At 38.9% G+C, this 14,047-nt stretch overlaps 1 protein-coding gene across 2 annotated transcripts; it reads left to right on the forward strand.

Moving 5' to 3' along the window:
- The first annotated feature begins 6,843 nt into the window (after positions 1 to 6,843).
- Positions 6,844 to 13,252, forward strand: kif2c (kinesin family member 2C). 2 transcript variants are annotated; one of them, XM_085255214.1, is made up of 23 exons: positions 6,844 to 6,969; positions 7,151 to 7,231; positions 7,333 to 7,421; positions 7,510 to 7,611; positions 8,148 to 8,196; positions 8,277 to 8,312; positions 9,044 to 9,190; positions 9,476 to 9,598; positions 9,716 to 9,813; positions 9,939 to 10,034; positions 10,140 to 10,194; positions 10,314 to 10,476; positions 10,650 to 10,740; positions 10,882 to 10,945; positions 11,022 to 11,113; positions 11,223 to 11,365; positions 11,506 to 11,719; positions 11,825 to 11,935; positions 12,022 to 12,089; positions 12,201 to 12,279; positions 12,361 to 12,441; positions 12,549 to 12,642; positions 13,067 to 13,252. In XM_085255214.1, exons 2-23 carry the CDS (start codon positions 7,171 to 7,173, stop codon positions 13,126 to 13,128), a joined length of 2,118 nt encoding a protein of 705 aa, XP_085111340.1. In that variant the 5' UTR covers positions 6,844 to 6,969; positions 7,151 to 7,170; the 3' UTR covers positions 13,129 to 13,252. The 2 variants fall into 2 exon arrangements, with proteins under 2 accessions (XP_085111340.1, XP_085111341.1); XM_085255215.1 differs by lacking the exon at positions 8,277 to 8,312.
- The last annotated feature ends 795 nt before the right edge of the window (positions 13,253 to 14,047 follow it).

Genomic DNA, 14,047 nt, shown 5'->3' on the forward strand with positions numbered 1-14,047 from the left:
TGGTAACATGACTTCATCTGTCATCCTTTTGCAATTATCTCGCTGAACGGCCACATTTCTCTCTCTTTCGGGGAACTTAGTAAAACACGAAAATTAAGTTGCTATTCTGGAAACCTTCGCAGCGCATCCCTTTGCTGTGGTTTGGGAGAAGGCCGTAAAGCTCTGTGTGTAGGTTCAGTTTTTCTTTGAGAACTTTGGGGTCCACATGTTGTACCCTGCACTATACAAGCAAACATGCCTTCTCTGTTGGCTCCTGTAAAAAAAAAGGGAGAGAGAAAAAAGCCCAAAACACTGGTGGGTTTTAAGGATTAATTTCAAAAGCACACTAACACATTTCTGTGCTATTCACGGTTTGTGGTTTCAATTGGTGTTCCCTTAAAGAGGTCGTATGGAGGCCTGCTGTATTTCAGTCTCTACAGTTTATATATAAAGAAAGTTATTGAATTCAGGAATAGAATTTATGGGCTAATTTCACAGTCATGGATAAAACTTTGTTTTAATCTCCCATTAAACTTTCAATGGACAGATTTACATTAAGATATAACCCTTATTTTGCAACCCCCAACCACCACCACCTCCTTTTTTTGTCAGATAGCTTCTCTACTTTCTGCAGTTTGCTTTAACTTTGGAAACTAATGAAAGCCAATAGGGGAATTGTGATGACAGAATGGCCCTGTGGACTTTTTACCAACCAAATAGAGAAGTTGAGGAACCGCAAGTTGCACTCTGTGACCTAACTTAAAGTATGTGTGAGGTTGTGGGTGTAAAGCCATGTAGATGACATTAATGATATTTCAGTACTGTATCTAAAGGCTATAATGCCTTTTACTTTCAAATTCTTCAAAATAGCTTCACATGTAGGGTGACAATATTTAGGATTTTCACACCAAGCATCACAATGAAGAAGAGAAGTGATTTAAATGACTCTGAAGGTGGCACGTGTGTGGTTTCAGACTTGTTGGTCTGAGTATTTCAGAAACAGCTGATCAACTGGGATTTTCCCGCACAAACATCTCTGGTGTTTACAGAGAATGGTGTAAAAAAAAAAGAGAGAGAGCATCAGTTCTCTGGGTGATAACGTCTTGTTGATGCCAGAGGAGAATAGCTAGAGTGCTTTGAGCTGATGGGAAGGCAACAGTAACTCCAATAACCACTCGTTACAACCAATTCATAAGAGCATCTCTGAAAGCTGCAGAAGACCACACTTAACACCAGTCCTGTCAGCTAAGAAGAAGAACTGAGGCTACAGTTCTCACAGGCTTACCAAAACTGGACAACAGAAGATTAGGAAAAACACTACCTGGTCCGATAAGCCTCAGTTTCTGCTTCAACATTCAAATGGTCGGATGAGAATTTGGCGTCAACAAAATGAAAGCATGGATCCGTTCTGCCTTGTACCAGCAGGTCAGGCTGGTGCTATAATGGTATGGGTGATATTTTCTTCACTCTGGGCCCCTTAATACCATCTGAACACTATTTAAACACCACAGCCCACCATGTTCATCCCTTTATAATCACAGTGTACGCATCTTCTGACAAACTCATACAAAACAAAAATAAACATTTATTCAAACTTGTAAAGCGTGATCCAGTGATGCAATTAGGGTGTTGCTTTTTTACAGTTTACATTAAACGTACAGGATGCCCACAGATGGGGTGTGGTCATATGTCAGATTTAGCAGCTTAAACCACCCAGCCAAAGTCATTACAGGAACTAATCATTCCTTTTAAAGCCAAACACTCAAATCACCATTACCAGTTACCTGGCTACCACAAAAAGGCAGGGAGATAACCATTATGCTATTCACAGGTAGATTCTGTTTTAAAATACAACACCATCACATCAAATTGTTGCTAATTAGTAACTTAATACAGCATATATAAAGTACTACTTACAGATAAAGTATCACTACATAAATACCAGTGGATGCACGTGTTAAGTTTAGTTCTTTGGCCTCAAAACGGCTGTTAAATGAAACCATTTGAATTTTAGCATAAAAATCTACTGGACTGTAAACAATAGTTTTCTGTTTGTTTGTTTGACTTATAAAGAATCTAGTAATAAAACTATCACATGAGAATGTAGTAGAAGCATAAAGTAGCATACCTGTAACTTGAATAAGTGCACTTAGTTCTGTGCCAACACTGTCATCAATCTTGGCTTTAGTTTATTTAAATATTTATCTTACTGAGTGTGCTGACTAGATTCTAGTGGATCTGTAATATTAGCCAGCAGTGTATATAACATACACTGCTGGCTAATCATTAACAAAAAGCCAGTTTTCTGTGCCCATAATAATGATTCTATTAATTGCATTTTTAACTTTAGGTATAAAAATGATAATTACATTAATGTACAGGCCGAAAACACATGCCCATAGTGTTACTGTAATTGCAGGTACTGCATGAACCATTGTTTACTTCTGAGCCAAAATAAATAAATAAAATTATTGCTGAAGAAACAGATATGCATTTGCGAGCAGTGGGGAAAAAATAGAACTTTGTCTGGCTGCACTCACAAGTTCAAAGGTGAGTGAAGTCCTCAGTGAATGACTCCAAAGCTTGAAATGATGTGGCTGAAGAGAAAATTTAGTACTTACTTTTTTAAAATAATGGCATGGAAAGAAAGAAAAAAAGGGTCACTGGCATTATTTACTGGATCTCCACATGCCAGGAATACGAACATGCTTTAATGAGTGAATGTTCCAGTTGCACGTTTAGCTCTCTGGCTTGAGAAGATTTAATTCCCTGCTGGATGCGCAGTGGGTTCAGTTATGGAACAGCACGTACCAACCCAAAGCTATGCTATGGAAAAGAAGAAAACCTGCATTCTAATACTGGATCTTGAGTCCTGTCAGCACTTTTATTTCAAATCCCACAGTTAGCTGTACCTGACTGCATGCTGTCAGTTCTGTTTGTAGTTATATTGCTCTCTGCTGGTCATGTTGTAAAATGCAATACAGACCCTATATATTTAGGGTTTTTATCTTAGAAAGATAAAAAAGATGAAAACCATTTGATAAAACCACACATTACAGACATGATTATAGCAAATCACATGCCCACTACGAACTGCCTCATTGGTCAGTATTTCAGCATCACTATAGGGCTGACACAGAATTAAAGTCCGCTTCATATTTAGGGAAAAACTGACTAATGCTCGCCGACAGCTTACACCCAAATGCTAAACTTATTCTAAAGACCTAATTTCATATTAGTGTTAGGTTTGGCAAGGGTTACAGAATTATTATTGCTATTAATACCATACAAAAAAGAAAGAATATGAAAAAGTAGTTCAGTTTTTCCTTCTCTGTTTCTCTCACTGCTCCTCTCCTCATCTGTCAGCCTTCCTGGGTGGTTTATAAGTGTGCTCAGCTCACGTACAGTATGCATGTGCATGTTTATTTAGTCTGTATAGAGGAACAGAGCTACGGCCTCCGCCAATTTTCTTTACACTGAGAAAATATGCTTTTGGACGGGTGGAAAAAAGGGGAGCGGTTAAACAGTGACAGGGCCAACAGATACAAGACTGCGTTCTTCTTCGGATCAAACACCACCAACAATCGACGCTGTGAAGCCAGCACCTAAAAATGCCGCTGTGTCCTTTCGGCAACTGTGATCTTTGCGTGGCGTGACAGTGTTGAGGCCAACTTTGGTGTTTAAAAGAGGAGACTTGAACTCAAAAACCCAATTTTCAGTTTGTTTTTTTCTAGTGTTTTTCAGCCAAGTATTGAACCCTTATCAGTATGAACAAACAAATGTGGAACAGAGCTGGCTGCTTGAAGGGAAAGCCCACCCTGAAGTCTCTGCAACATGTGCGAGACATTCTCCGCAACAGTCACAAAGTCATGAGAAAAATCTGAATAAACACGCACAAAGGTATATGAAAATAACAAAAGCATAAAGCCACAGATGCTACTGTTTTGTTACATTATTTCACATTCCCGTGACCTAGCCTGTGTATAACAGGATGTGCATTTACAAGAGCTCATGCTCAGTTTTGGGACAGACACATGTGAAGTGATAAAACATCATCACCGAGTGAGTCAATTCAAAGAACATTTTAATGATGTGCACTGTCAGCTGGTTCATGGTTTATTTTGTAGTTTAAAGCTTGAAAAAGAGAAACAATGTGTTATAGCTTTAAATATATATGTTAAAAAGAAGAAAATGTGGATGAGGATGTGTGATACTTTACTAACCCCCCCAAATGTTTTTGTAATCAGGCAAAAATCACACCTTTGTGACAGTTTTTAGCTTTATGTAAATGATGAGGGCATACTTGGACTAAGTGCACACAGAGACAAGGTTTCTTTACATTTTTTCTTATCTTACTCGGTCCACTTGAGGCCACTGGGGAAGTGTTGAGCTGAGGACTATGGCTGTGAGAATGGATGGACTGACAGAGTAAGGGGAGGAAAAGGGGGAAGGAGAACTGCTTGGAAAGGAGAGGAGGGAAAGGAGGGTCTAGAGGTTTAGGGGATGAGAGGGAAAAAAAAGGGAGGAGGGGAATACCACCCACTAAGCCAGTTGTGGAGAGGTTCTGGGGGTTGGACTGCCCACAGGAAACAGTTGTGGCTCCATCCCAGGCCTCACACCAAGCAGCCCTGGGCCACCCAGTCATCAACAGACAGACCTACCAAATGGCCTGGATGCTCAACCGACAGGGATTTGTTTATTTTTCGTCCTTTGGTGGTGGTGGGGAAATTGTTCAGCGCAAGCTGTTTATTAGAGCTTTGATTTGTCATGTGTCAGCGTTCGCTCGTGGAGAATGTGTATACATAAGTCTAGCTTGTGTATAGTTAGGAGGTTTGAAAATTGAGAGGGTGTGGGCACGTAGTGGGGAGGCTAAGGGGTGAAAAAGAAAAGAGAAAAAAATGGGAAGCCTCCCACACTGAAGGCAAGGCTGAACTGCATTATGGGTCATTCTCCAGCTGTCCCTGATTGTTGATGTCACGGAGGACTGAAATGTTGTGCCTGGTTTGCAGTGAGTGTGAGAAGAGAGGCAGCGTGTGGATAAACACTGGATTCTTGTGGTCGCAAGCATGAAATGCAATAGGCCAATTAGATCAGCTTTTAGCACATTTGGGGATCACTGTGGAATGATCAGGGATGTGTTCACGGACTGGAATATCTATAAATGTAATATTAAAAGAGGCCTGTTTGGTTTCAGTGATGTCATGATAATGCCCCTACCCTATTAAAAATAGCCTCCCACTGAAAAAAGCTGCAATTATATTTGTTTGCAGCATTTTTATTATATTTTGTGCCAAATCAATAGTCCAATATCGGCATGGCTGCCATTGGACTATGGAAAACAGGACTAAAGTCTGTACTTGTAATGTCTCTAAATTTGTTGTTTAGGTTTCATTGGTAATATTCCTATGATCTAAAAAGTATTTCAAAATTTAAAATAAAATCTTGCACAGAACAGTGTTTTATGTGATCTACATGTAAACAGTTGTTAGCCTGTTCATGTTAAGATAACAAAATCACTGTGTCATAGTGCAATGTTGTATTGCTGAAAGTCTAATTACTCCATAATGTGGCAAATGTGAATTCTGAGAAATGCATCGGTCTGTTTTCTGTCATTATTTTTAATGTCACATCTCATAGTGATCTGTAGCGAGTTAAACTCTAGGCTGCACTGCTACATTTGAAGCGAGTGGGAGTAGTCTGGACTTTCTACCAAATAAGTAGATACAGTCCTGTCAAAACTAACTACACTCCTACTCTTTCCAAAGGAATTATGAGGGTAAGTAACAGCCAGGTGCTGCCAATCAAATGCATGTGTCGTTAATTAAGCATCTGCAAGTGTGACCAAACTATGAAAATAGGGGTTTTGGTACTTTGCTGGTCTGGAGCATTCAGGTGTGTGTTAACACAATGTTACAATCTTCCCAAGAGCGGACATCTCAGGAAATTCATCCCAAGGTCAAGGTCATGCAATGCTCACAGAAACTGCAAAAAATCCAAAAGCTACATTTCAGACTTTACAGTCCTCCGTTAGGATGTTAAATGTTAAACTGCGATTAGAAAAATACTGAACAAATAAGGTTTGTCTGGAAGATTTGAAAGGGGAAAGTCTATTCTCTCTAAAAAGAACACAGCAACACGACTTTCCCAAAGTTGCATCTCAACAAACCACAAGAGTTGTGGAACAATGTCTGTTGGACAGAAAAGACCAAAGTGGTGATTTTTGGTCATAATGCACACTGAAAACCAAACACAGCATATCAGGACAAACATCTCACAACAATTGCAATGCACAGTGATGGAGGGGTGATGAGTAAGGCTTGGTTTGCAGCCACAGGACTAGGGCAGTCACTAAGTTGATCACGACCTCCTCTGTATTCTAGAGTCAAATGTGAAGCAATGACAAGCTAAAGGTTTGCCAAAATTACAGCATACAGCAGGACAATGATCCCAAACACAGCACCAAATCTACACGAGAATAGCAGAAAAAGAAAAGAACAAATGTGTTGCAATGACCCCAGTCAAAGTCCAGATCTCAGCCTGATTAACTGATTAAGTGTGTAAGAAATGCCTGGGGGGGGAAATGAACCAAAACAATGTTGTAAATCAAAGGGCTACAACTGATATGTGAGACAGATAAAGTCATGCAGAAATATATTGCTAAACCATTGCTGGTTGTATAATGATTTTATATCATGTTTATTTTCAGTTTCAGTTAAGGTTTAGAAAATAAAATTTAGTTGAGTTCAGGATAAATATCAGTGACGAGTATTTGGTAACTTTAACTTTAATTCTTAGATTTGCACAACTGTAGCGGTTCTTCCTAACTTGTCCGATGAGTGGCAGTGTAACATCAATTTAAATACCACCTATAAATCCGTAGAAGAAGAACGCCGGACTCTATGAAATGACGAAGACCAATCAGATTCTTAAATACTCGGAAATAACGCCAGTTTAAATTCTGGGCGCTGTTGAGTTTGGTACGGGTGAAAGGTAAGTGTGATTTTTATCTTGAAAGAAACTAAAAACAAACAAATGGAAACAACTGACGGTTTGGTTTTATCAAACTTTACGTTTCCATGAAAAGGCGGCATATTTTCACAGCGACGACAGCACAACTGGTAGAGAATGAGTTGGATACTTAATACGCTAACGTTACCTTCATTATTTTCAGCTTTTTAAGAAGGCGCTATCATGGAGAACAGCCTGTCCCGACTTCTCGTTGGACTCTCTGTCCAGATCAGCCGCAGTGATGGTGAGCTCATGTTGCATTAAATCCGTTCGTATTATGTGTTTTTGTACTTCCTGTGTACGGTGAGTTTAACTCAGGCATGCTTTTTTATGTACGTGAACTAGGTCGAGTCCATTCGGCCACCGTGAAATCCGTTGACAAGTCCACAGTTATGGTTGAGTGGCATGAGAGGAACATGTGCCGTGGAAAGGGGGTCAGTAATGTCGTAACTGAGGTGATATCAACCAAGTATACATTAACATATCCTATATGCTGAGTCTGCTTCTTCTTCTGTGTTTTAGATTGATCTAAGTGAGTTATGTATACTCAATCCAGAGGTTTTGGACCCTATAAATTCAATCACAAGCTCAACTCCTGACCCACCGACTCGTGTTCCAGAAAAGGTAAGTGCTAGCCTACATTGTTTTTTCTCATAATTTATTACATTAACCTTGCTGTCAGTCACCAGATGACAGCAAGGTTAGATGATCCTGCTTCCTTGTGTAGCCTCTCCTGTGACATTAAGTTGACCCTTATTTCAGGTAAGGGTGCATGTGAGTTGAATTTGAATGTTCAGTAGAAGCCTTATGCTGTATGAGGTGTAATCCAAAAGGAACTCAACTGTAGTTGTAAATGAACACTTCCTGTGAGCAAACCTGAAGCAATGCTCTACTCCACACGTTGATGACCTTAAGACAGTGGATTAATTCAAATTGAGCATTTTTGTTTGTTTTATAAGTGATAAACGCCAGATGATTTTTAAATACATCATCTGGATTTAAAAATCTCCCCCTGCTTTTATACTGTTTGATGTAACTACATACAGAATGATCTTCTAATAACTTATATTACACATAAGTACACGGTGCTTCTTATGAGGGAGTTAAGTGGCTGACTGGACTGAGCATTATACAGTTTTCTTTCTGTTTTTATTCTGTAGAAATACGAGGGTCGACTGCGCTCCTCTAGGATTCCTGCACCTGCCTCCTGTATGTAAATATTGATTCTCTGTGTGTGTCAGGTGTAAATGTTAAGTACTCTTGCCTAATGGCTTCTTTCCTTCCAAAAGCTTCTACTACGGCAGTCACAAGAACTGAAGAGTCAGGTCGGCACGGCGTGCATGTTTTTTGTTAAAGCAAATCTGTCCTGTTATGGGTGCAAGGGCGAGGAGTGACAGTCCTGCAAGAGCTGACCTCTGCTCCCAGATTTTAGATGTACATTAGATTAATAATAACGCACAAGGGATGCAAATCAAACACACTTAGGTGTTGGGTGATTGTATATGCATATGCAGCAATGGTTTTTTTTTTTGTTTGTTTGTTTTGGGGGGGGGGGGGGTTGGGGGTTGTTTTTTGTTTTGTTTTTTTGTCTCTTCGTCCTTAAATTCTGCCTGTTGAGAAATAAGGACCGCTGATTGTTATCACTGGTTGATCAGTTCATTGGAGAATAAACAGTGCATGTACAGTGGCCTCTAAGTCCTTTTTTTAGGACTTAGAACCATTTTAATGACCAGCACATTAGTGTTTTCATATCTTTGTTATTCACTTAAAACACACTTTTCTACCACTGTGGATGTCTAATTTGGTTGTTCTGTTTTTAGAAAAATAAGTGGTGAATTTACTGTTGGTGTCACTTGTGTTTTGCCACACAGCCTCATACAGCTTTTTTTTTTTTTTTTTCTTCTTCTTCTTCTTCTTCTCCTTCTCCTCCTCCTCCTTCTCCTCCATTATACCAGTAGTGGCTGTCTTAATCCAGATCAATAATGCTGGTAATAATCAGTCTGAATTGCATAAACGCATATTTCAGCAGTTTGACTTGGTTTTGTGTCACTTTCAGTTGCTACTCGGTCCCAGGCTCGGCAGACGTGTATGTTTCAGGCTCCAGGTTCTGTTCAAGGACCAGTCTCAGCTATAGAATCCTTTTCAGCTAACCCAGAAACCATACATCCCGAGCCCCCACCATCACCAGTCCTCAAAAACTCTGGTTGGTTGTGATTTACTTATTCATTTAAAACAGAAAACAAAAAGATTTTTTAAAATGCATAACGCATTTTAAAAAATCATAACAGAGCCACATCCGTTTCATTTAACAACATGTTGTTGTTGGTGACCATGCCATATTCATTTGGTTATCTGCAGGGTACAAAGTCATATCATGTACCTGTTAAAATGTATTTGAATAAGTTTCTGAGTACTTTAAATGTATGAAGAAATATTTTGGTCTTTTCCTTCTGTTAAATCTGAATTATATTTGTTTTTTGTCATCTAGTAATTCCGAATCAGCAGCGTAAAAAGAATGATACACAACCAGCGACTTTGCAGCCTTTTGTTCCTGAGGCCATAAAGCAAAATGATGAACCTGAGAAAATGCCTCCTCCATCCACAGTTAAAGGTATGTAACCTTACCATTTTATTGGTATTAGGTGTTAACATCTCATTTATTTATTTATTTCAGTGTGTGTGTGTATATTCAGTGTGTATATTGTTTGTTTGGTTTTTCACGTTTCAGGCAGGAGGAAATCTGTGGCTCCCGTGGAGTTGAACAAAGGCAATAAAAGGCTCTCTTGTGTTGTAAAGCCCCCAGATATGCAAACCAAGAGGGGAAAGGTGAAAGATTTCTTCAACCATTTTTATTATTATTATTATTATTTTTTTTTATGTAAATTGTTTTAAACATGAGCAAAACTACTCCTCATTTTGTTACAGTACCTTTTGTTTGCTTGTCTTTATAGTTTCTGGAAGGTTCCCGGCCCAACCAGAAGTTCTTTGAGATGATTCAGGATTTCAGAGCGACTTTGGAAATCACACCCTTATCAACTACTGAAACGGTAGGTTTGAACATGGACTTACAATGTTCCATCCAGAAAGTTTTATTGTAGCTTTGCAAACTGTAGCACAGTCATTTCTCTGCACATCTCTTGCCTTTTTTTAAGATTCAGCCCCAAAGGATTTGTGTGTGTGTTCGCAAGCGGCCCTTTAACAAGCAGGGTAGGTCAGGAATAATTTGTAGATTCTCTATTCTATCATCTGAATATAAAGGAGTAATTGAGGGAGAGAAAACAGTTGCCATGTTTATACACTAACTCTGATACTCTTGTGTATTGTAGAGATTAATAAAAAGGAGATTGATGTGGTGTCTGTACCTGGGAAAGGTGCGTTACTGGTCCATGAGCCAAAACACAAGGTGGACCTCACCAAGTACTTGGACAATCAAGTCTTCCACTTTGACTACTCCTTTGATGAGACCGCCACCAATGAACTTGTCTACAAGTAACTACCTAATTTTTCCTTTAAGCCAACAGTGGCTCTGATTGTACATTTTCTAACTTAGCTTTTTCAACTGGGACATTAACCAGTACAATGGAGACTCGATGTATACTTTTATACATGCTGTAATTTTCCTGTTAATGTTATGATGACTAAAATTCTCATTTTCCTTTTAGGTTCACAGCTAAACCTTTAGTCCAGTCCATTTTTGAAGGTGGTATGGCAACATGTTTTGCCTATGGCCAGACAGGAAGTGGTAAGACTCATGTAAGTCTCCACTTGATCTAAGATTTTGAGGGGGTTTTTTTTTTGTTTTGTTTTTTTTTTTTTTTTTTTTTTGGGGGGGGGGGGGTTGAAGCACAATTTTGCAAATGTGGAATTTATTCAAAGTCTTTATTTGTTTTTAAGACAATGGGAGGTGATTTCACAGGGAAGCAGCAGAACAGTGCTAAAGGCATCTACGCATTAGCAGGTAGGACCTTAAATGAAACAACTGGATTTTGTACAAAAAACAGACTTTGTCATAATTTGAGTCTATTCACTTCTAGCCCAGGATGTTTTTGCCTACCTCCACCACAGGAGGTATGCTAATTTGGATCTCTCTGCCTACGTCAGCTTCTTTGAGATTTACAACGGCAAGGTAGGAAGACGTGAAGGGAACACCCTTCACTCAGAAGATATCTATTGAATCCACGTGTTCAATTAATCCATATAGCAAACTAGACCTTTATTTATTTATTTTTATTTAGGTGTATGACCTGCTGCATAAGAAGGCCAAGCTGCGTGTTTTGGAAGATGAACGACAACAGGTTCAGGTGGTCGGCCTCGAAGAGGTCTATGTGACCTCAGCAGAGGAGGTCATCAAGATGATACAGATTGGCAGTTCATGCAGGTAGTTTAGTATCAAGAATGTGTTTGATGTTTCCTTGTGCATTTTTCTTTGTGGCTGAAAGGGCACAAAAACGTATTAATTACCCATTAGTGTACCGTAGGTAGGCAAACTCTAAGTTAGAATCTCACTGTCTTTTCCAGAACGTCGGGCCAAACCTCAGCCAATGCCAACTCATCCCGCTCTCATGCAATCCTTCAAATTGTTCTTCGGCGCAATGACCGTGCTACCACGCTGCACGGCAAGTTTTCACTGATCGATTTGGCTGGCAATGAGCGTGGTACAGATGTCAGCAGCAATGACCGGAGTACTTTAGTTGAGACTGCCGAGATCAACCGCAGCCTTCTGGCTCTCAAGGTAAGCGATGGCTGATTAAAAGGCAGAAGTACTTTGTTTTCTCTCCATTAAATATGTATGCACAGCAACTCAAAACGCTGTTGTTTCCTCTCTTGTATCCTGTAGGAGTGTATCCGTTCACTGGGAAAGAACAGTGATCACATTCCTTTCCGAATGAGCACTTTGACCAAAGTCCTCAGGGATTCTTTCATTGGAGAGAAGTCCAGGACCTGCATGGTATGTTACCACACCAAATTTGACTTCCTCTCAGCATTGGATATTTTGAAATCCACATCAAATAAAAATTTTTCTTTGTTTCACAGATTGCTATGGTGTCTCCAGGTATGACCTCATGTGAATATACAATGAACACATTGCGCTATGCTGACAGGTATGTATTTAGCATATGAAGCTCTGAATCTGTGGGCTTGTTTTTTTTTTTTTTCTAATGGGAATTCTCAGTCGCCTTATTGTATGATGAAGCTTGAAACATTTTCTGCAGAGTGAAGGAACTTAATGGCAATTCCAAAGCCAGTGAAGCACCTAAGACACAGGAGCCAATGAATAGCTCCTCAGAAGAGGTAAGCTTGCACAGCATGAATCCAGTTATAACCTGTGTGGAAGTTTCTCAGATTTAACTTGTCACTCTTTTTGTGATGTAGGAATCAGTTTTGGATACCGGTGTGTATGATGCCATATCTCAGGTGGCTGAGCTGGAGGAGAAAGTTTATTCAGAGCTCAAGGTAGAGTTTTCCTAACTTTGTATGTTTTTTCCCAGGATTCAAGTTACAATGTCATTTTATTTTTTTAAATTAGTAATTTCGCCTATTTTTTATTTTTTTCTACTCAGAGGGGAGGTGACCTCGTACAAGAAATGGGCCAAATCTCATACAACATCGAGGAAGGACTCTCCAATCTGGTTGATCATTCCAAAAAGTTATTGGGTTTGTACCAACCAAAATATTGCTTGATTTGTTTTGTTAATGTAATGTACTAAATCTGCTTGCTCATTACACAAAACTTTACCCCTTCTAACACAGCTCCAGCCTTTTTTCTTTTGTTTTTTTGTTTTAAATAAAGGTGTAGACTCTGTCTTAAAATTCTATTCTTTTTAATGGCCACCAGGGGGCAATACCTAGGGCTTGTAAAAAGAATTTTGTTACTATAGAAAGAAAAACCGTTTCCAAATGTGACCTCTCTAAACACTTTCCTGCTGTATTTAGTCATTATTTTCAGGGTGAGATTGGGAGAAAAATGCATAGATGCCAAACAGTCATCTTGTTTTGTCAAAATTAAATGTATAGCCTGACAAAGGATTAAGAAAGGATTTACTTTGGTGTGCTTTACATTCATTTGTTTCATCCACAGAGACAGTGATGGCTTTGCAGTCTGCTGTGGATCAGGAGCGATCAGCGAGGCTGAATCACTAAATCAAGCAGAAAACCTTCTCTTCTGAGTAACGAGCTGTTTTATTAGAAAATTGTGTTTTGTTCTTACTATATTTGTTTCATTGTATTAACTTCTGTGTATTCAATAAAATGTTTTTGAACACTATTCATTAAATATGTGATTTTATATTTTAGGCAGACAGCTCATTTCTAGTGCAGAATTGGATACATGTACATTAAAAAATCGAGACAAGTTTTGGAGGGCTCATTCTTGATGGAATTGGTCATTGAAGTTGTCTATGCACCTCATTAAATAAATTATACCACCACTAAGAATGCAGTATGATTTCTTTTCTGCATCATAGGTGAACATAGTTCACCTCTTTCAAAACTATGATTCAGATTTGAAATTTCAACAGAATTGATTTATTCTTGGTCAGATGTGGCTCTGTATAAATAATTATAAATAATTGAATGACTAAGTTGATGGTTTCTGGCTGTTTTTGGTTTTTGTAAAAGCAAATAGCTGCTATAGAATATTTTGCTTCTATTATTTGACTTGGCCCCTGTGAGGGAAGGCTAACTTAAAATCAATATAACATTTTGATGGCCCCTATCCTATAATGAGACTTTGATCTCAAAAGGGGGAATGATGGTGCACAATGACTCCATGAATTTTGCCAGTGTAAGTGTTGCTCCATATGGCCTTAGTAGGTATCCGATCAGCTGCAACACTATTATCAAAACACCCACTAAGGAAATATCCCATCTTTAACCTCCTAGGACCTGGCATCCACATATGTGGACATCACATTTTGGGTTATTTAGACCAAAATACTCAATTTTGCTTTACAGGGGCCTGATTTCCACTTACAAGGTTATATACTGCTACTGTTCTATCAAAATTTTAAACGAATATCCTCATATGGGGCTCTTATTTTTCTTAACAAAAATAAGGTAA

The sequence above is a fragment of the Mchenga conophoros genome, linkage group LG18, assembly GCF_057382185.1.
Source record: "Mchenga conophoros isolate Kocher_MC1m ecotype Shallow Benthic linkage group LG18, M_conophoros_male_GT1.1, whole genome shotgun sequence".
Taxonomy (NCBI): Eukaryota; Metazoa; Chordata; class Actinopteri; order Cichliformes; family Cichlidae; genus Mchenga; species Mchenga conophoros.

Coding starts and splice junctions, on each gene's coding strand:
- kif2c (XM_085255214.1), top strand. CDS start 7,171: ATGGAGAACAGCCTGTCCCGACTTCTCGTTGGACTCTCTGTCCAGATC. Junction 7,422..7,509: donor ACATGTGCCGTGGAAAGGGG/GTCAGTAATGTC, acceptor TCTGTGTTTTAG/ATTGATCTAAGTGAGTTATG. Junction 9,191..9,475: donor ACCAGTCCTCAAAAACTCTG/GTTGGTTGTGAT, acceptor TTTGTCATCTAG/TAATTCCGAATCAGCAGCGT.